Source organism: Neolamprologus multifasciatus, chromosome 10 (assembly GCF_963576455.1).
Source record: "Neolamprologus multifasciatus chromosome 10, fNeoMul1.2, whole genome shotgun sequence".
NCBI classification, from domain to species: domain Eukaryota; kingdom Metazoa; phylum Chordata; class Actinopteri; order Cichliformes; family Cichlidae; genus Neolamprologus; species Neolamprologus multifasciatus.
The window spans coordinates 19,217,792-19,237,972 of NC_140448.1; the positions used below are offsets into that span (position 1 = coordinate 19,217,792).

General features: G+C 40.4%; 1 protein-coding gene across 5 annotated transcripts in view; it reads left to right on the plus strand.

Annotated features, from left to right (window-relative positions):
* The first annotated feature begins 551 nt into the window (after positions 1-551).
* crebrf (creb3 regulatory factor) overlaps positions 552-20,181 on the plus strand; it is a 32,118-nt gene continuing 12,488 nt past the window's right edge. Inside the window, exons 1-6 of one of the 5 annotated variants that reach the window (XM_085174601.1) lie at positions 552-700; positions 7,451-7,691; positions 13,038-13,163; positions 15,771-15,946; positions 18,067-19,217; positions 19,735-19,932. In XM_085174601.1, coding sequence (XP_085030727.1) covers positions 13,053-13,163; positions 15,771-15,946; positions 18,067-19,217; positions 19,735-19,932 — 1,636 coding nt within the window. In that variant the 5' untranslated portion in view covers positions 552-700; positions 7,451-7,691; positions 13,038-13,052. The other 4 variants (XM_085174597.1, XM_085174598.1, XM_085174600.1 and 1 more) reach the window with 4 other exon arrangements.

The following is a 20,181-nucleotide window of genomic DNA, read 5'->3' on the forward strand; positions in this document are numbered from 1 at the left end:
TGAGTAGAAACAACACTGGTTCATCCCTTGAATCAGAAGACTTTGTGTGCTTGAATGATTCATAGATCAGAGTTCACTGTCTTAGCAAACAAACACACACACACAAACAAAAAATATTCCTCTGAAAATGCTTAGGTACAAGGACTGGGCCAAAAATGAATGAAAAAGCAATCGGTGTCTAAACAAAAACTTATTAAGACACTGATTATACCCTTCCGAAAGCCTGAAGAACTATTCAAGATCACTTTAAACATATTATAGCGAAACACGATTCCCAAGAAACACAAAAAACCTAAAGCTTTCTAAATAAAATGTAAGAAATAAAAATAATAATAAAAATTATAAATTTGGGGATAGTTTCTTTTGAGTGTTTGGTCTCAGTTTTCTAAAGCAGACAGAAGTCTAATAAATTGTTTATTAAATAATGAGCTGAACCTCAAGAAAGTGGGAAAAAAATGGTGAAATGTTGCAGGATGTTAATGTCCAGCCTCGAGCTGTTCTCCCATTGGCCCTGCGGCGCACCACGTGGTAAGGTAGTCACGCGCTTTCCAGGAACCCGTCAGGAAGAAGAAAAACAAAACAAACCCGAGAGAGCTTTAACAGCATGCGGACTCCATTGAAAAGGGAACGTTATTATCTCTAACACGGGACACACACGAGGTCCAACACCGAGAGAAACGTGTGTGGGGGCGTCCTCAAAGTGAGTACGACCGTTTTTCATCCGTTTCGGGGAAAGTTGGGCTTGGCAGCGGATGGGTGTTTTCACCGCCGCGGCGGATTAGCTTTGAAGCTAACTGTCGGTCGGTTGTTGTTGTGTATCGGGCTTCAGCTGGGATGAGGAAGGGGGCGGACGGAGGCCATACTGACTGAGGCTGCAGCTGAAAAGGAAGCGAGACTGTCCAGTTCCGCGTTAAAAACACAACCAGAAGGAATAAAACACGAGCTGTTTGGTTGTTTTTTTTCTTCTTTTCTGTTTTTTGGACCGCAGTTTGTTGAGCTCCTGTAGGAAGTGGAGAAATGTGGCTAGCTAATGCTTTACGACGAGCTCAGGTAAATTTCGATCACCGAGCCTAAAAACCTGTCCACAAAAACAGACTGTTTAGCTGATGTAAAAAAAAAAAAGTGTAGACCTCTAAAGTGTAGTGGGTCAGTTCCCAGAAGTGACTGATTCTGGATCAGCGTGGTCAAAAGTGTACTTATGTAAGAAGATTGGCTTGAACTCTACTTTAAAACTACCTACAGTCATCCTGCACGGCTTGGAATGCACTTAAAACTACACAGCATGCCTTTATATGTGTGGCAGAGCAATTGTAGACTATTTGGAGGTGTATTTGTGGTAGGAAAAGCCTCGGTAGTCGCGTGAAACCCCTTCTACTGTGACTTTTTGCAGGCAGCCCGAAGTCTCATTAAGGTACACGCCCCCCAATGCACAACACATCGAGAGCAGCTGGAAAAAAGACTCGACATAGCCAGAAATTTCCATGTGGTCGAAGGCAAACAGCAGACTTATATTTTCACCGAGGAAATGGCCTTAGTGACCATTTGTTAGTGTTATTATATTACTTTGGGTTTTCACCTTAATAACTGCTCTATAGTTTATCGTCTGGATTGGGCACTTAAACGTTTGATTCAGTGTTTCTTCTTCGATATAAATGACTAAACGTGCCCCAGATTGAGTCGTACTGCAGTGCTGCGTTGAGGTTTTGTGGTAGGTGGTGGATTTTACTTTAAATATCTGTGAAACACGGTTATCTAGGCCACGGGCATGTAGGCCTCCAAGTTGTTTATCTTCTGCCTCAACCTAGGCTGAATCCAGGCTGTTTGTGATGAAGCAGCTCGTTTGATTGACGGCTGCGACGGCTATTCCAGGACACGTAGAGGCGGGACATATTCTCAGCTCGGCCAATGGATGATTGGGATTACGTGGGTGTTGGCACAGAATGGTTAGTTTGAGGCTTTGTTTTGCTTTGCTGAGGATCTGTGATGAGTGCAGTGACTGGTGAGATACTGGTGACATTTATGGGTTTACTGGTGTTTTGTAATAGGCCATTTGTAATGTACACCACTCCGGTATACTCCGATGATTGTTTTGATGCGCACGCTTTTGCAAAACAAATGCATCCACCACGAAGTGCAAAGATGTGCATGTAAGACATTTAGGAAGAAGCAGATAGTATTTGCGTCTTTGTGCAGGGTTGATGTTACAAAGCTCACCCTGCATTCATCACCTTGTATCTGTGCTTGATTTGAGTTATGAGTGCTCCTTTTAACAGGATAAAAACATCTGTGTTGTACCATACAGTTATCAGGCCATCATATGCCTCAAATGCAGGGTAGTTTAAAAAAATGTCTTCAAGCATGAAATACTGATTTTGTTTGCTTTTATCATAAATAATTTGAAACCATATGTTATTGAAAGCAGTGCTTTCCATGAACAGGAGAAAAGGATCCTGGATAGCAAAGTAATTTTACCATTGAAGGAATGCTGGGATCAGAGCGAGCCAAACCTAATTACCCAAAAGGCTGTCCTGCAGTGCTGATAGTGAACTTGAGATTGATTTGAAAATATTTTAGACTCGACTGGTTTATTGGGGATCACCAGATTTAACTGTTTTGTTTGTTTGTTTTTTAAATTGTTTGTTTTTTTTATTTTAACTTTGTTTGTTGCAATCTTGTGACTGCTTTAAGACCTTTAAACAGCTCTTCTTTCTGTATAGTTTCCAAATGATTCACGTTTATCAACGCCTTTCAAAGCAGGCCTGTCTTGGCAGGAGAAGAGGAGGTAGCTGAGTCGCATGAATTTTTGCCACAGTGGTATGCATTACGTTTGTCTGTGACAATCCAATTAATTCAGTTAAGTTTCACGTCTTGTTTTTTTCTTCCGATCACGTGCCCGCCCAGCACAATGACTCTCTGTCCTTCTCAAAGGCAGCCAGCCACCCTGCAGTTTTGGAACCGCTGTGTTACCTGTAATCTTCTTGCAGGTATGACGTTGTGGACTAAAATCAAGCATCTGAAGTGAAGTAGGCGTCAGCCATCAGTGCTTATATATAGTAGAATGATTGCTGTTTGTCAGATGCTGAATGCAAAGATTACTTTTTGTTTTGAGCTGCAGGGTTAGTGAAAACACTGTCATAAGATTCAAGATTCAAAGTGTTTATTGTCATGTGTCACAAGAGAAAAGGCATTTCTTTGTGCAATGAAATTCTTTCTTTGCTGTCCACCCACAGATGCCAATTAATATATACAATAGAAATAGAACATATAAATACAAATAGTACAAATAAATAGCTGAAGACAGAAAAGGAGACAAAATATGGAGATTTGAAACGGATGTGTGCAAAAGAGCTATAGCTTAATATATAAACATATTCAATAAAAAAAAGTCTGAATCTTCCCATGTGAAGTTGCTGCGTTAGCTCTTTCCCGCATAAAGACGACATTTTTTTGCAGCTTTGAAAACCTTTAGGATTTGTTTCTGGTTTTTCTGTGGCTAGCTGCTTAGGCAGAGACCATCCTCACTAACTTATTGTGCAAACCCTGTCATTTTGTTCTATAAGCAGGCTTGAAATATGATAGAAACCTCTCAATTCAGAAAAGCGAAACAAGAGTTAAGATCTGTTCACTGTGGAGGATGCTGTGGTAAAAGCTGCTCAGTGAACTGAAATCAGTCTCAAGATTTAAAAATCAAATCCTTGCTCATGCTAAAGTTCAAAATAACAGTTTTTCATGGAGTTTGTAAAAAAAACTGAACATTTTTGTTTCTTAAAAATGCATGAAACTGATTTCCAGATATATAAGAGCAGAGAGAAAGAAATAGATCAACATCTGTTGGTACATCCTTAATAACCACAGCTGCTTTTCTAATTCTGGTATATGTTTTAACATGGTAAATCTCAACTTGTAAGATAGTTACCTAAATGTGAAAAGCAACTTAAAATTATTAATATTTTTCTCTGTCAGAAGACAAACACTGTGATCATTTATCACTAGATGATTCCTCTGAATGGCCGACACATAATCAATAATTGCTAGCTCTAGTGCCAGCTCTATGCCTGTACCACTTAGTCGTAAACTTATGTATAAATAAATAATCTCCAGCCTTTAAGCACAGTTGCCTGTCAGTGAGCGCTCATACTTTGTTTTCTTATACGACTTATGGATTGGTGACCTTTTCTGATATTTGCAGACTTCCTCACATGTCCGTGCTCAGAAACAGACTGCTGTCTCATGCTTGTTATCACTGTAGGGATCATGGGCTGACTGCTATCAGTAGGTAACTCATTCCAAATAAGACACTGCTGACTGGCCTACTTGGACCACGTCCAGTGTTGTGGAGAACGAGAGCTGTTTGCATGATAGCGCAGCTCATGATTTGAACTCAACACTTAACTCCCCCTTTTTTTCTTTTTTCTTTTTTTAACCCTCAGTGCACTGAACTAATAGGGAAGAGAGGAAACAAACACCACTGGGTTTTAAAAAATACGATTTTTTTAAATGCTTTTTTTCCACACATAAATGTCTGAAGCTTCAAAGTTAATGGTCGCTTTTGAACGCTACTTTCTCACAAATCTATAGATTTAGTCTCAGCACAGTGACACATGTTGCACTCTCACACTTATAGTCACGCTTTCTGCTTTGCTTTTAATTTTAGTAAATGGTTTTTGGTATTGAAAATGCAGCAGTTTCGCTATCAGCTCATTATTTGCTATCATTTTAATCATTCAGTGCAGTGATGAGAAACGAGGAGCAGGTGTTGTTGTTACTTTTTAAAATTTCCTTCATTTAACCACAAGTGTAATTATTGAAAATCGCCAAGGCTAAAGCCAAGGCTAAAGATGGGTAGCAGGTCAATCAGCAGTGGCTACATACTCTAATAATGCACACATGAATACACAGCAAAGCACACAAAATAAATATACACACATAGGTGAGACACATTCATTATAAACATTAAAAATAAGGCAGCTTAAAACTTGAGAACATGTTTTAAATGTGGGGGAAACATTTGAGAGAGGTTTAAAAATTGATACCAGGGATCTCAAATATTGCCCATAAATAATATGGTGATATTATACCACCATATTATTTAACGCTGATACACCAGCGTTATGATCAGTTTATGACTGCAAGGCTTACCTTGTTATGTTTGCTTCAGTCATGTGGCCTAGGTGGGTCTGTATGCTGTTTAAATGGGATGAGACATCTCAACATGTGTTATTGTTAAAATGATATGCTGGCTACTCAGTGCACCACAGGTGTATAAATGGTGCAGGCCAGTGTCTCCATCTGATGGGATACATTTTTAAAATACTCAAATGCAAGGCCCACTTTCTGAATTACGGCCAAAGTCTTCTTCTGAAGCCTGAAAACGGAGCTGTGCCCAGATCAGGTGCAGAGTCAGATCGTCTGAAGTACAACCTGCTAAAAGGTTGTTTTGGTATTTTGTTGACTTCACAAGCTTTAATAAATACTAACATATCAGCTGTAAAATGTTGCATTCAGTGGTATTTTTCTGCTGGTTGACATTTATATCAATCACCCAGTGTTTGTTCATTGTACACAGAAACAAAGACAACTATTTTAAGCATTTTGTAGACAGGAAACCATAGATTTTCAGTGAAATAGCGCTATGACCAAATAAGCCAAAATTAGTTGCCAAGAGTTGTTATAGAGAACAACAATTCATATTGTAAAAATGGTGTAAAGCGTGTGAGCAGAATGATGCAGCCAGAGTGCATCCTAGCAGCATAATCAGAAGTCATTTACATTACTGATGGTGAGCGCTGTGTTTTATTACTTGGTCTGGATGGGTAAAAGCTGGCCCTGGGTTCAGACTCAACCGAGATGTAAACATTATGCTGCAAAACAGAAAAAGAATCTGACCTGTTGAGCGACTTTTTCTATCTTCATAGCAAGCCTTATAAAAGAAAGAAAGCAAATCTTTAATGTTCCCAAAAGCAGCCTTGGAGGAAAAACAGAAATGATTGAGCTCGTACAAGAATGCTGATCTAAGCGGAGGTTGCTGTGGCCTTAAACAAAGCTCAGTCCTAAAGTACAACACCTAATGGAGGCGCTTTTATCTCTGAAGTCCGACCAAACAGAGAGAGGAATTCTTCTTCTGGGTTCTTGCAGCCTGCCACAGTCGGTAATAAATATCTGGCTCTGCATCACAGCCTGTGTCACCCACTGGGTAGTGAGTTGGATTAAACTGTGCTGCTGGAAAAGATTCAGTGCTACTTCGACTGGATAACGGTGGCTCATTTTCCACATGTTTTTGAGGACCTCTGGTTGTGGACACAGGCTTTCTGTTTCCCCTCTGTGATAGCAGCGAGTTTGGATTGATGCTGTTGTTATTGTTCAGGCCATATATGTCATCACTCTGCTTTTTTTTCTAAACATGAAACCAGACACAGCTGCCCAGGAAGGAAGTGCACATCATGATATGGTAATAAGAGAATTTGTATTTCAGAGGAGGAGGAGCTTCCAAATATATTATAGGTGACCAAGGTGGTTAGTGTGTACGTGCATGTGTGTGTGCAGAGACTTGTTTCCTCACATGTGCAGTGATGTTGGTGAAGGTGTTGCTTTTACAAATGCATTTGTCCCAGAGGCGTGCACGGCTGTGTATTTTTTATTTTTTTTTGTCTACTTCCTGTCTCTATGCAAAAGTGTGTATACATAGCTCAGGGGTGAGAAGTTCATTTGCAAGAGGAAGTGATGTTGTTATCTTGCTCAGAGAGGAGTGTGATTCGTGTGTGTTATTGTGCTGACAGATTGCTGCTGGGGCCGTGTCTCCACGCAGACTCTCGTGTATTTGCTATGCAAAAGCAGCAAAAGGACCAAAGATCAATCTAAATGTTGCCGTCGTTTGGTGATGCAAGAAAGTGAGCGAATGACAAACAAGCAAAGAATGAACCAAGCTTGATGATGGTGAAGGAGGTAATTAAAAAGGTTGCAGCTAAGCTTGATGCGCGGTTGACTCAGAACAGATCAGATTAACTGTGAGCGATTGCTTGGCAGCATTTGAGTTTGATAAAGAGGCTGCTTACCGAATGTTTGATTAGGACAGGGATCAAATTTGGTAGAGAGTTGCTGTCTACTTTTCGGTGCTCCGTTTATAGTCCCGAGTCATAGAAACTGATCTTTACACACAATTTTTAGTATTTGATGTGTGTTTTTCTTGCTTGCATCAATTTTACATCATGCATCATTTATGTCACAAAGTTATTTCAGTCTGCTAAATATTTTGGCTGTTGTTTGATGAAACAGAACCGAATTGTTTCTGTATACTTTATTTTGTTGTTTGCTTTAACATTACACAGTTTACCATCCTGCGGTTTCGTTTGAGAACAACAACCAAACACAGCAGCTGTGGTTAAAATCTACTTCTTTGTTTTCAACTCTTTTGATTTTAATACTTGCTCTCTGTGTGTTCTTCTAACCACAGACCTGAAGCTTACCAAGAACCGCACCAGACCACAACAGACCAGACCCGACCAGGTTGAGCCCAATTATTCACAGTCTCCCTCTCCCCCTCCCCTGCATCCACCAGCACTCTGCGATTGTTTCCCTCAGCAGTAATTTATTGTGCTGATCGGACAACCTCACACCACTGGGACTGGACAGGAGACCCAGAGGTTCCCACCACTGGAGCTCTAAGCTGTGCCTGGCAATGCCTCAGGTAAGAGGTACGATAGGAGGAGGGGAAATTGTGCTGTCGCTGTTGTTGATTTGTTTTTTTTTTCCATTAACCCATAAACCCACAAACAAAAAGTGACTTTATTTTTTTTATTTTTAAATGGTCTGAATGAACTCTTCACAAGAATCTGAGACAAAACTTCCTGTGAGCAAGTATGCAAAACACCTGCGGACAGACAGAATCGTAGATGTGAAACACGGTTCAGGGGCTTGAAAGAGGAGAGTGACTGACCCCAGTGCTGTATGATGTCTGTAGACCCTGCATCCAAACAGCTGCTGAAGCCAGATGGGCTGACTGTGAGCGACTTTCTCAGTCCTTCTAAAAAAATAAGTGCAGAGTGCCAACTCTGAGCAGGCTTTAACATTTTTGTAATTCTCTGCGGTGCCGAATTAATAGCAACATAGCAAAGTCAGCTCCCGGAAATGATGGTGTCAGCCTTGACAGTGTTTTTTTCTTTTCTTTTTTTTTTTTCTGCTGTTCTTTTCTCCTTTTTTATTATTCATATTAGATACCACAGGGACTGTTTGTTTCTTAGGGTTTTGTGGTATCTTGCAAAATGTGCAAGTATGTTGTGATTGCAGCGCGTCTGTAGCTGCAATCTTATCAAATAATTCCCTCAGCTGTTAGAGTGAAGAACAGGAGATGCTGGTGGTTTGTTGGGCTGAGACACGTGTTTAACTTCAGCGCTAGAACAAAAATAACAACAGCAGCTCTGGAGTAATATCTGTAGATGTTAACTTTATTGCAGATATATTAGTAATCGGTTTTACTTTAAATTGCAGGAGTGTTTTTACAGTATTTTCTATTGCTGATGGAAGTTTTGTTTTTCTTGATGATGATGATGATGGAAAAAATCAGACAGCTATCCGTTATTTTGATATATTAGATCACTGATATACTGAATGTAACATGATTTTTTTTCTCATAACCTTTAACTACAATATATTATTCTCTGTCAAAGTCATGGAGCGTGTCTGGGAGCATTACAGAGTAGCAGGTGTTGTTGCTTCCTGATGCACCTGTCAGTAGCCATGTTTGTGGGTTATACTGATTATTAATCCGGTCGGTATGCACGCAGACACTTCCTCTGATGTTTCAATGGTGGTAAAATTATTCTCACTTTTCATGTCTGTTATGTCGTGTTTTGGTGTCCAGTGTGGCAGTAGAGGGGGAGCAGAATAAAATCACATATGAAAAGTTGTCTGTATGAGGGAGCGGATGGAAAATGGAAAAAAGCCTCCCATTCATGTATTTGATTATGCTTCAGTGCCCAGCTTAAGTTTGCTCAGTTAATAGTTGCGTGTTTGGGCACAATAGCTGCAGTGTTTTTGGTTGTTGTTTTTTTTGTGTGCTCTAAATGCAGAAAAAAAAGTTATTTATTTATTTATTTGCTGTTGACATGACTGCACAGTCAGTGCTTTATCTTTTCTTTTCTCTCTCATAAACGCACACTGCTTTCTGTTTTAGTTTTTAGTATTATTGTTTATTGAAATACATCTAATGATTATAGGAAGATTGAAATGACAGATAATTGTATTGTGACTAGAGATGGCACGATACCACTTTTTTATGTCCGATACCGATACCGATATCATAAATTTGGATATCTGCTGATACCGATATGAATCCGATATAGTGTGTTTTTTAATAAATAAAACGGGTTTTTTTAATATCTTGCTGCATTTTGTATAAGTTTATACTCAAGTTTAAATAAATAACAACACTAAAGCTATTCTGTTATACCTGTATGTAAAAAATACACTGCGCCCAAAATATTTCATAGTTCAGCAAAACTGATCAATCTAATAAACTTAAACCTACTCCATCCTCCCTATTCTGCTATTTTAAAGAGTACTTATTAAGCAACCTAACTAATAGGGTTGCAAACTCCCAGCAAAAAAAAAAAAAAAGGGAACCACCCCCCACCTCATGATGCTTAATCAACATAATCAACTTTAATTTGATGCAGGGAGGAAAATGCACAGAAATCAATTATTTTTCAAGAAATATTAAATAGATTCAACATCTTTCTTCAACAGAACTGCAGACTGCACAGATGGTACCTTCCCAAAGGAAAAAGTACTATAGCTTACTAGGGTATATTAGACTTAATAGTTACTATATACAGTAATGGACTTCTATATATTTTTTACATCAGATTAAAACTTTGGGTGTAAGAGTCAGATAATTATTTATTAAAAGCTAGACATTTTAAATGAGAATAAGAAAGAAAAGTATGTCTTTGTGCCCCCTTTTCCCTGTTCATGCCCTATTGGCCCCCCTGGCTAAACTTTGCTAGATCCGCCCCTGCACAGTTACCAGCCGTCAGCTGCGTAGAAAAAGATCCTGGTCTAGAAAGTAATATTAAATAAATTCTAACAACAGCTTATCAAGCTTAAACGTGCTGCTGTTGTTCAGCCGCTGGTTTCCTCTTTCTGGTGAGAAGTGGGCCAAAAACAAAGAAGAGAGACGGACTCGCGACAGAAAAGCCGATCAGCTGATCATTGATCAGTTTAATGTTTGAAGTAAGAGCAGGAGAGGGAGGGAAAGAGGCAGTTGCTCCATATATCGGTTGTTAAGCTTAATGCGGGAATGCTTTACAAACATTCAGAGATGAACTTACACACTTGCTTTACTTCTCTCTGAGATAACTTCCTCGGAGATAAAATGTTTGCTAACAGGCTACAAATGCACACAGCCCTCAATCACGTGACCACACTGCTGCAACGTGTTACGGTTATGAGCCGGGTTACGCCGTGTAGCAAGTTTTGTGAGGTGCTTTTTTGATATTTAATGGATCGGATTACATTTTTTATTTCTCGCCGATATCCGATCCAGGAATTTGGGTCAGTATCGGACCGATACCGATACGTAATATCGGATCGGTCCATCTCTAATTGTGACTGATTATATTATGTAGGAATGGTGAGATGCAGAGTCTGTCAGACTATTTAAGCAGTAGAGAAACAGCATGAACTCAATATAAAAGATGGACGTAGCCTTAGGATGTCTCCCATTGGTTAGGCAAGACTCATCTTAAATGCTTGAACTGAGCATGTTGGCCCTCCCAATGCATGCTTGTATGTTAATGACATACCATTTATAAGGTAACTCCACTTAAGTCATAGCCTCTTTAAGCCTTCTTTTTGATTCAAAATGGGACGGTATTTTCAAAAGCGTCATGAGCATCATGTCGCAGTCTTGGTTTTTTTTAAGTTTATATGCTGAGAGACCTGAGGCTGTTTTCTCATTAACCAGTTCTGGCCTCTTGCTAGCCATTAGAAAGAATGCAGGCTCAAGGAACCGCTGCACCTGCTTCACTTTTAGTCTTTTATATACAGTCTTTGACAAATTAGCAGCTTCATTACAGTCTGCCAACATGAGAACGCCGAGTATAAAACTGAGAAACCTCCTCAGTAATAATCTCCGTTACAAAAAAAAGTGCCTCCAGAAAATCTCATTCAAGATCCCAAAAAGCTGATATTATGTAAAATATACAGAAAGAGTATTCAAGGATTTGGCAGTCATGTAAAACTTTATAATTAACAGTAAATGGTATGAACACATTTTTATGCTATTAATTGTGAGGGGCAGCACATAGGGGCAACAAAAGACTCACGATTAGGTATTTGGAAAAAAAAGAAAAGAAAAAGCGTAAATTTTTAATTAAGGATAAGAAGGTGATCACCACTCTGTGAAAGACTGCGTGGGCAAATTGAGCATTTATTAGTGTCACATTGCAAAGACCTGGATAATATAATCATGTACAGTACAAAATATCCCTAAAAGATTCAACAGATGATGTTGAAATCTAGGCAATAATGACTGGTGATGATCTTCAGGCCTTCGAACAAACAAACAAACAAAACGGCGGACATGACTTTTTTAGTGCAAATCACAGCGTGAGCTCGGGAGCACTTCTCAAACCCACTGTCTGTGAACACTGCATCGATAAATGCCAGCCTGTTTTTGCACAGGTGAAATGCATTTGTGATGCGATGCATCTGGGAGGTGCATTGGTAACTTGCACTTCTGTGAAACCCTTTCAAATAAGACAATGTCAAACCGCATTCTGCACATATTCCAAGTCCCAAAACAGTCCCGCTGGTAAACCGGTCGGTGTGCAGCAAATGATAGCTTCATCTATCTTTAGAAATTGAAGTCAGCTAAACTGTGAACTTACATAATTCAAATAACTGCACTCAAGTCGGATTTGTGTGTCCACTCAGCTGTTGTACAAACATTGATCATAATGACACAAAAATACACACAGAAAACACCTGTAGCTTCCTCTGTCTAGCTTATAATAATTCCTGGCAGAATTGAAAGTATGGTGCACAAAATGTAAAAATAATGGTAATAACTTTAGTTTTACAGCACTTCTATAGCACAGTTACAAAGTGCTTCACACTTTAGATAAAACCACACACTAAAGTCAAGTATACATGTTCAAATATATTGTCTTACATTCTTTCCTGCATGCACATGTTGAAAGAACGAGAAATATATGGGCGAAGGTCCTTTAAAAATGAGTTTTCATCAGTCAGTTAAAACAACCCACAGTCACAGAGCCGACAGGCTGAAGAAGGCTGTTCCACAGTTTAGGAGCTTTAACCTCAAAAGTGCAGTCACCTCTAAATTTTAACATAAGAGGATGAAATAGTTAAGAGACACTGATCAGACTATCGGAGAGGAATAAGGTCTCAGCAGCTGTGCTATATACACAGGAACCTGTGTGTGTGTGTGTATATATGTATATATATATATATATATATATATATATATATATATATATATATATATATATCTCTAAAACACTTCAGGCTGTAAGTTAATGATAGTTATATAAGAGCAGATGCATGCTGGTGCAATATGCTGTACGTTTTACGTTCAATGGATGCATGATCTGATTAGCCAACTAATCGACAAAAATAATCGGTGACTGGTCAACTACCAAAATAATCGTTTGTGGCAGCCCAACTGCACAGCAATCTTAGGAGATACCTTTGAAAAGAGTAACATAAAGAAAGGAGAACTGGACCAAGGATTGAGCCCTGAGGGACCCCACATATGAGGGGCACTGATGAGGACATGTAGTTATTAATATGACTTCTGAAGTGTCTGTCAGATAATAATGATAAAAAAAAAAACACACATCGTATAATATGACAACAAACATTACAGAACAATATTCTTTTAAACAATAATCTTTTAAAAACTGAGCAACATTAAAAGGAAGACAAAGGTTGAACTGAGTTTATCAGATTTTACTTGTGTTGCTGTGCATTGTTGTTTAATCAAGTGTTTTGTTTTTTTCCCCCCGTGTTTGTTGTAGCCCAGCGTCAGTGGGATGGAGCCTCCCTTTGGGGATGCCTTTCAGAACTACTCGATTGCTGACCAGGCTCTGACCAGCACTGAGTTGCTCGCCACCAGCTCTGACCCAGATTTCATGTACGAACTGGTGAGTAGACACACACAAAGACGTAAGACCTTGGTAACCATGCTTTGAATCCGGCTTCTTTTCGCATCAGTCACAGCTGCTCATGCTGAGCTGACACTGAGTTGCATCCAAATGAAGGATCCGAGTTTAAAGGTCAACAGCAGCAACTCAATATCGTCCCTCATCACAGTCACAACAGCTTTCTCAAATAAGAAGTTATTTTACGGCAGTGAACGTGTGTATATACAGTTATATTGATTCTTGTTAAGTGCTACTGTTGCTCTAAAAGACTTTGATTTTTTTTTTGACAAATATATATATAAACACTGAAAGTCACCAAGATTATTCTAAACATATACATACTCAAGTAGCTGAGCTGTAAACTAAGAAGGTTTTGATTGTGCTAAGCCACATTTATAGATTCGCCAGTGGAGACCCAGTCTCTGCCAGCTGGGCTTGATCAGACACAGCTGCTCAAGGGTCAGCTTGGCCCAAGCACCCCCACAAATATCAAAGATCAATATAAGGTTACACAGCACACTGTTTAAGGGGCCACAGAGCAGGAAAGCTGCAGGAAATCCACTATCTTTGTTCTGATTAAAGGAAACCATATTATAAATGTTCCAATTCTTCTTTTTCTAACCTAACATTGACTTCAAGAAACCTTAGAAACCAAAGTTATTTCATCAGTTTAATTTCTCAATTCAGCATCTTTGCTTCGCTGGTCTTCTCCTGTAAACATTTCAAATTATGCAACTTGTTTGACAATTTGTTAAATCTGTGTGCGATGTCTAAATAGAAATCACTGGAACAGTCAAGCCAAACTGAATCAGGGACTGTCATGTAGGGACTTTGCTGATCTGAAGTTGGTGGGTATAAATCGATTAATTCATTTTTCAGTCCGAGTTGTCTTTGACAAGAGTGCAGTGGCACAACAGTGTTACTGTGGTGAACTAATATGTCCCTAGGCTTTTAACATAACACATATAAACAAGCCAAAGTCATTTCCTGTGATGATTCTCACACAAATTATCAGCCTCGCAGTTGGTTAGTTACGGCTAGTTATTAATTGCAAACAGAAAAACAGGCAGGATATCATTTGGGATGAAGCAGAAGGCACTTTGGTTTTCTGGGATGCTTCCGTAGAATGAAGCTATCATTCATGTGATAGATAATACCTGTCAAACCATCTGCTGCAATGGCAAAAGGACTTCTTCGCCAGGATTCACAATTGAAAATATTGAGGTCGGATGTGATTCCTCACCATTTACAGGGATTATTTCAGTAATGGTGAGAAATCCTGAGGTTTATAGAAACGTTTAATGAATGCTGCCGTGGACTCTGCTTAACTTCCAGACTGGCGTTTATCGAAGCAGAGACTCGTGTCTAATTGTTTAGAAACTGTCTGACATTTGCCAGGCTCTCAGGCAGGTGATATGAAGCACCGCTCATGTTGTCAGCTGCAGGTGTCTGCCTTAATTTACTGTCCTCTGTAGACTAAACAATAGTGATTGACTGCCTCACTCTCAATTTCTTTCACCATAGTAACACATTAATGAGATGATGGTGTGCAGGATGACCTGCCATCTCCTTTAGTTAGTTTATTTATCATTTGGTGTGACACCCATTAATTATTAAAGCAGCACTAGTTAGTCAGGGTGCAGAGTTTTCTAAGCTATTTAGCACAATGGGGTGTTTTTTCTTCTTTTCTTTAACAAGCATATTGGAAATCCTGTCTGAGGCTGCGTCAGCATCTTCTGCCCTTTTATGCAATCCCAGATTGATTTCACAATGTTGACATCAGAGCTCTGTGGGGGTTGTACCATCTGTTGCAGGGCTCCCTGATCTTGGTCCTTTCATGCAGGTTCTTTATGGCTTTTGATGTTTGGGACCGCTGTGTAGTGAATTTCCAGACAGTCAAACACCTGGTTGTTATCATAAATGTCTTTTATAAAAGTTAACTAAATCATTCAATAATGAAGTCTAAGCTAAGTAGAATTTCATACAACATCACCTACCCTACCACCTGCCTTGATCAGCTCTCTGTCTCTTTAAACACTTTGGAGGACTTTAAAGGTCTTTTTTTTTTTTAAACTCAACTAAGCATTTAATTGTTACAAAATCTCACACAAGGTCTAATCATCAGATAAAATGAAACGGTGGCACTTCATTTCCAATAGGTCAGCATGACTTCAATGTGAAATCTTCACTAGTCAGTGCCCTTGACTCAGTAACAGAAGAGGAGATTGTGGGAATATTTCACATTCAGTTAGATAGTGAAATGATGACACTGCATGGCTGAAGTTTAGGAGGAAGGTGGTTGGTGGTTTGATCTCTGGCTGCTCTGGTCTGCATGCCAAAGTATCCTTAGGCAAGATAATGAACCTCAATTTGTTCTCCGATGCTTTCACTGGAGTGTAAATGCATGACTGTTGGAAAAGCATTTAGGTAGAAAAAGGTGCTCATATGAATAAGGTATGTTGTATGAAGCACTTTGATTAGAGTAGGACCAGTCCATTTACCATGATCCTTTGTGTCTGGGACAAGGACACGCACTCTAACTTTACAGATCATCCTATCCTATAACAGCTGCATGGAGGTAATTCTTTAATTTGCTGCTCTCTTCAGGACAGAGACATGAGCCACCAGCAGAGCCCCTGTGGGGACAGCATTGTGGGGGTCGGGGATGGAGGCAAGGAGGTTGAGGGTTGCGTGGATCAGCTAATGGGTCTGGGTGAATGTGAGACAGTCTGCAGCAGCTCGGCGTTCGAACAGTGGGACTCCTACTGGGAAGACCTCACCAGGTACTTATTATTTATTCATGTGTTGCAGCTTTTTTTTTTTAGGTCATGTTAAACAACAACAACAAGTAACTGACACATAAAACGTTGACCTCTTAAACTCTGTGAAGCTGGCTTGGTTTGTAAATGAATAACTAGCAGCACTTTATATAGTGCTTTTCAAAGAGTCACAAAGTGCTTTACACAATCCAATACAGAGCATACAAAGCCAGGCTTAAAAGCAGCAGAAAAATGGAGCAAATCACTGACTCTAAGAAATAAGCGAAAACGAGAAGCCTTTAGCAACAGTTGAAAATGCACAGGTCACATATTACATGTGAATATTGAAATCGTACACAAACACATCCAGTGTTTGATCAACGAAGTCCCGTAAAGTTGACTTTTTGTGTGTGTGATAGTTTCTTATAAATTATGTAATTTTTAATTTTTCTGTCTTTGCTTTGAACCACGTGGGTTAGCTGACGGAGCAGAAAGTGTTGAACTATTATGAGATGCATTAACATGTTGTTGATCTGGTTTATTTTTCATGTAATTTGCTGCTATTAAGATAGGTAGGCTTCCTGCATTTTTTTAAACTAACATTTAAAATCTGAAACTCACAGTTATGCTGTATTTTTAAACTATTATTTAGATATTTCACCTTCATCTTACTTTGGTCATGCCAGGTTTGTAGTATGAGGAGGCTGTAGTGGGCCCCTGCTTTTTATAAGCTTGCGATTGATGATACGACTGATTTTAGTTCAATCTGGTTTTAGTTAAATCTGTTGTGACGTCTTTCAATGAGCCTCATGAGAAAGGTCAGAAGGCTTTGAAGGTTTATACAGAAGTAGAACAGTAATTGTGAAGGCCTGTCCTTTTGGTCTCAAATAGACGCAGCAGATGAGGATTTGAAGCAGATAGTAGGTTAGCCGGGAGGCAGGAAGTGGTTTAAGAGGCCTGTAAACAACAAAGTAGCTGGCTGCCGCAGTCTCCTGGGGTCTCAGGTGATGCTCCGTCTGTCCTGCAGCTACCCTGATGTTTTGCTGCCAGAGTAGCTTGTGTACTCTCCTCCCCAATGTTGAGTGCAAACTGAGGGCAGACTACTGTCTCTGAAAAACAAAGTCCAATAAAACTGGGGTGGAATAGTGCTGGTTGTTGCAGGGTTTTAAAAATCTGCTGCATACAGACTTAGGTTTGGGTTGTGCTGAAGTGGAACAGAGGAAACTGCTGTACCTTTTTTTTCTAATGTGCAACCCATACTTTCCAGCTTTGACTAAGAATGTGTGTTTCGTCAACTTCAGATAAATTTTGTTATATTGTTGTGCTCTGGTGCACCAAAATAACGTTTGGTGCTTGCTGGTCTTACCAAACTATAGTTTTCTTCACCGCACTGAGAGTGCTGAGAGAGCCTCAGAGCTTCCTGTTTATGTCTTGTGGCATGAAGAGGCTTCACTGTTATCACTGGTTTCTCACTGAAGTTATAAACTTTAAACTAAGTTAAAAGTAAAGTTGAAAAAGAAAGTTGAACAGTTACAGATTTTCTCTGAAATGTTCCAGCTTGGAAAAATGTATTTGTCTCAAGCTCTGCAAAGGTAAAAGTGAAAGTGGAAGTGTCACGCTTTGCTGTGCTGTTTAACTGACTGGACCATTGCCATCATGTGACAGGCTGCCATTGCAGTTCTAAGTAGAGACAAGTGCACTTCCACATTTAGCATCCCCTCTGTGGGGAAAACAGGTTTTCACTGCAAGTTGCAGTAAATGAATATTTCCATTACTGGTTTTGCTGAACATTTCCAATATTTCCCTTCAGTCAGTTACTCATCTTCAAGTTTCATATATAACAGCAGAGCATGAATGTTTAGCATGCTGAAAAAGTGTTTTAGTCGTTTTTCATGAATAATAACTTGTAAATTATAGTTTTTCTCTGATGATCATGTTGATCGGCTGATTATTGTATTTGCAGGGTCATTTGCATGGTAAAAATATGCACCAACAAGCTAGTATTCTAAGATTTAACAAGCTTAGGTTATTCAAATGTAGACAAAAATAGGAAACAGCTGCAATGCAAAGATGTAATCAAGATACTATGACAAGAAGGCGAAAGTTTCCACTGTTGCTAGTCTGTGTCTCTCTGTATTTCACAGATACACACGGCTGGCCAGCTGTGATATCTGGGGCACCAAAGAGGTGGACTTCCTGGGATTGGATGACTTCTCCAGTCCTTACCAGGACGAGGAGGTGATTGGTCGAACTCCAACGCTGGCTCAGCTCAACAGCGAGGACTCACAGCCTGTGGGTGAGACGCTTTACCCTCCCGCTGACCTGAGCTTGCCCCAGACTCAGTCGTCCCAGCTTCCCTGTCACAGTAAGACTCTCCTGGTCCCCGGCCAAGGATCAGGCCCCGGCTCTGTTCAACCTTCACCGAGCTCCACATCCTCTTCCCGTCCTTCGCGCAGCCTTCTCCCGGACTTTCCTGAAGGCTCCCAAAGAGCAACCAGACCTGTTCCTTCCAGCACTGAGACTATGGCTAAGACTCAGAGCCACCTCAGTCTCACCCAGGACCATGGTCATGCTCAAATAAAGCCCATGGTGCGTGGAACCAAAATGGGAGCCCCAACTTCCTACAGCTCTGATTTTGTACGCAAGGCTAAAGTCCGTGTCAGTGCTGTACATAAGACCCAAGCAGACATGCCTCCCCAGACGGATTTTGAGAGGTCAGATCCCATTCTACCTCTCTCCCAGCCTCGAGACGAGAAAGCCTCTACTTCAGCAAGTGCCGCCTTAGTGGGACTACCTGGTGCTGCCGCCGCCAGCTGTTCGGGCAGCCTGGCGAACTTTGAAAGGAGAGTAGAGGGGACAGCGAGGAGAGAGATGCCTGTAGGCCGGTCTGCCACTGTGCCTCAGCTGGTTGAGGCGAGCCAGGCTCTGGAGACCAGCACCTCTGGGCTGGTGATCAGCGATGGTGTTTGCAGCGGGGCTGGCAGTCTTTTGGTTGTTGAGGGTACGGAGAAGACCAAGGAAGAGGAGCACAACTACTCTCTCTTCATGACCCGCAGCAGACTGGGCAGCAGAGGCCACCCCCAGACAGAGGAAGAGGATGAGGAGGACGAGGAGGATGAGGAAGAGGCAGAGGAAGAGGAAGGAGATGGGTTGGAGCTAGAAGACGAAGACCACGATGAGGGTTTTGGCAGTGAGCATGAGCTGTCTGAGAATGAAGAGGAGGAAGAAGAGGAGGAGGACGAAGACTACGAAGCAGACAAGGACGATGACATGAGTGACGCCTTCTCTGAGCCAGGTAGCTACTCTCCATAAAAATGTCAGGTTGTCAACAAGTAATATGTTAACGATGCTTCAAAATAAATCTTGAATTTAAAATAGTTAAAGTGATTATTATTACCTTTATTTTACCAGGCTGTCTGATTGAGATTACAATTTCTTTTAAAAGAGAGACCTGACCAAGATAGGAGCTGTACAACCCAAAACATTAAAAAAAATTCTACATGTACAACATAAAATATAAATCCACAACAAATACCCATAACAAAAAACAAAAAGCAAAAGAGTGAGGTCAAGTAATTTGGACATGTGAAAAGGCACGTGTGGTCACATTTTCAGTAACTATAATCTCATTGAACGTATAAAAATAATATGATGCATTGCTACATTACAAGCAGATGTTTACAGTATTGTGTTACTTGGTATTTGGTGTCACCACAATACTGAATACTCCATCCTTTTCTTTGTTTCTGTTTGTCTCTGTTGCATTAATTTCCTCCCCTTCCTTCTGTGTCTCTCTCTTCTGCCTCCGTCAGGCTGTGACATGGAGCTGATGGAGGACATTAAAGGGCTCACAGCAGGAGTCTCCAGCCGAAAGAGAGGAAAGCGCCGCTACTTCTGGGAGTACAGCGAGCAGCTCACCCCCTCCAAACAGGAACGCATGCTCAAGCCGTCCGAGTGGGACAGACACACGCTGCCTAGCAACCTGTACCAGAAGAACGGGCCTCTCCACGGTACACACACATGCACAACTATCTGTGCATGCAGGCATTATTAAAGTCTCGCTTTGAGTTTTAGTTTTATATGGAATTAAATAATCTTTTGCATTTAAGTGTTTCCGACATTTTATGTTACATGCCCAATATCGGCGTAAAAATGATCGTATACGACTTTTAGTGGATAATGCAGAGCGATCAGAGACAGGCTGGTTGGATCGGTTGGATTTTCCACAGCAGCAGCTGTGCACAGCATGTTGGAGTCAT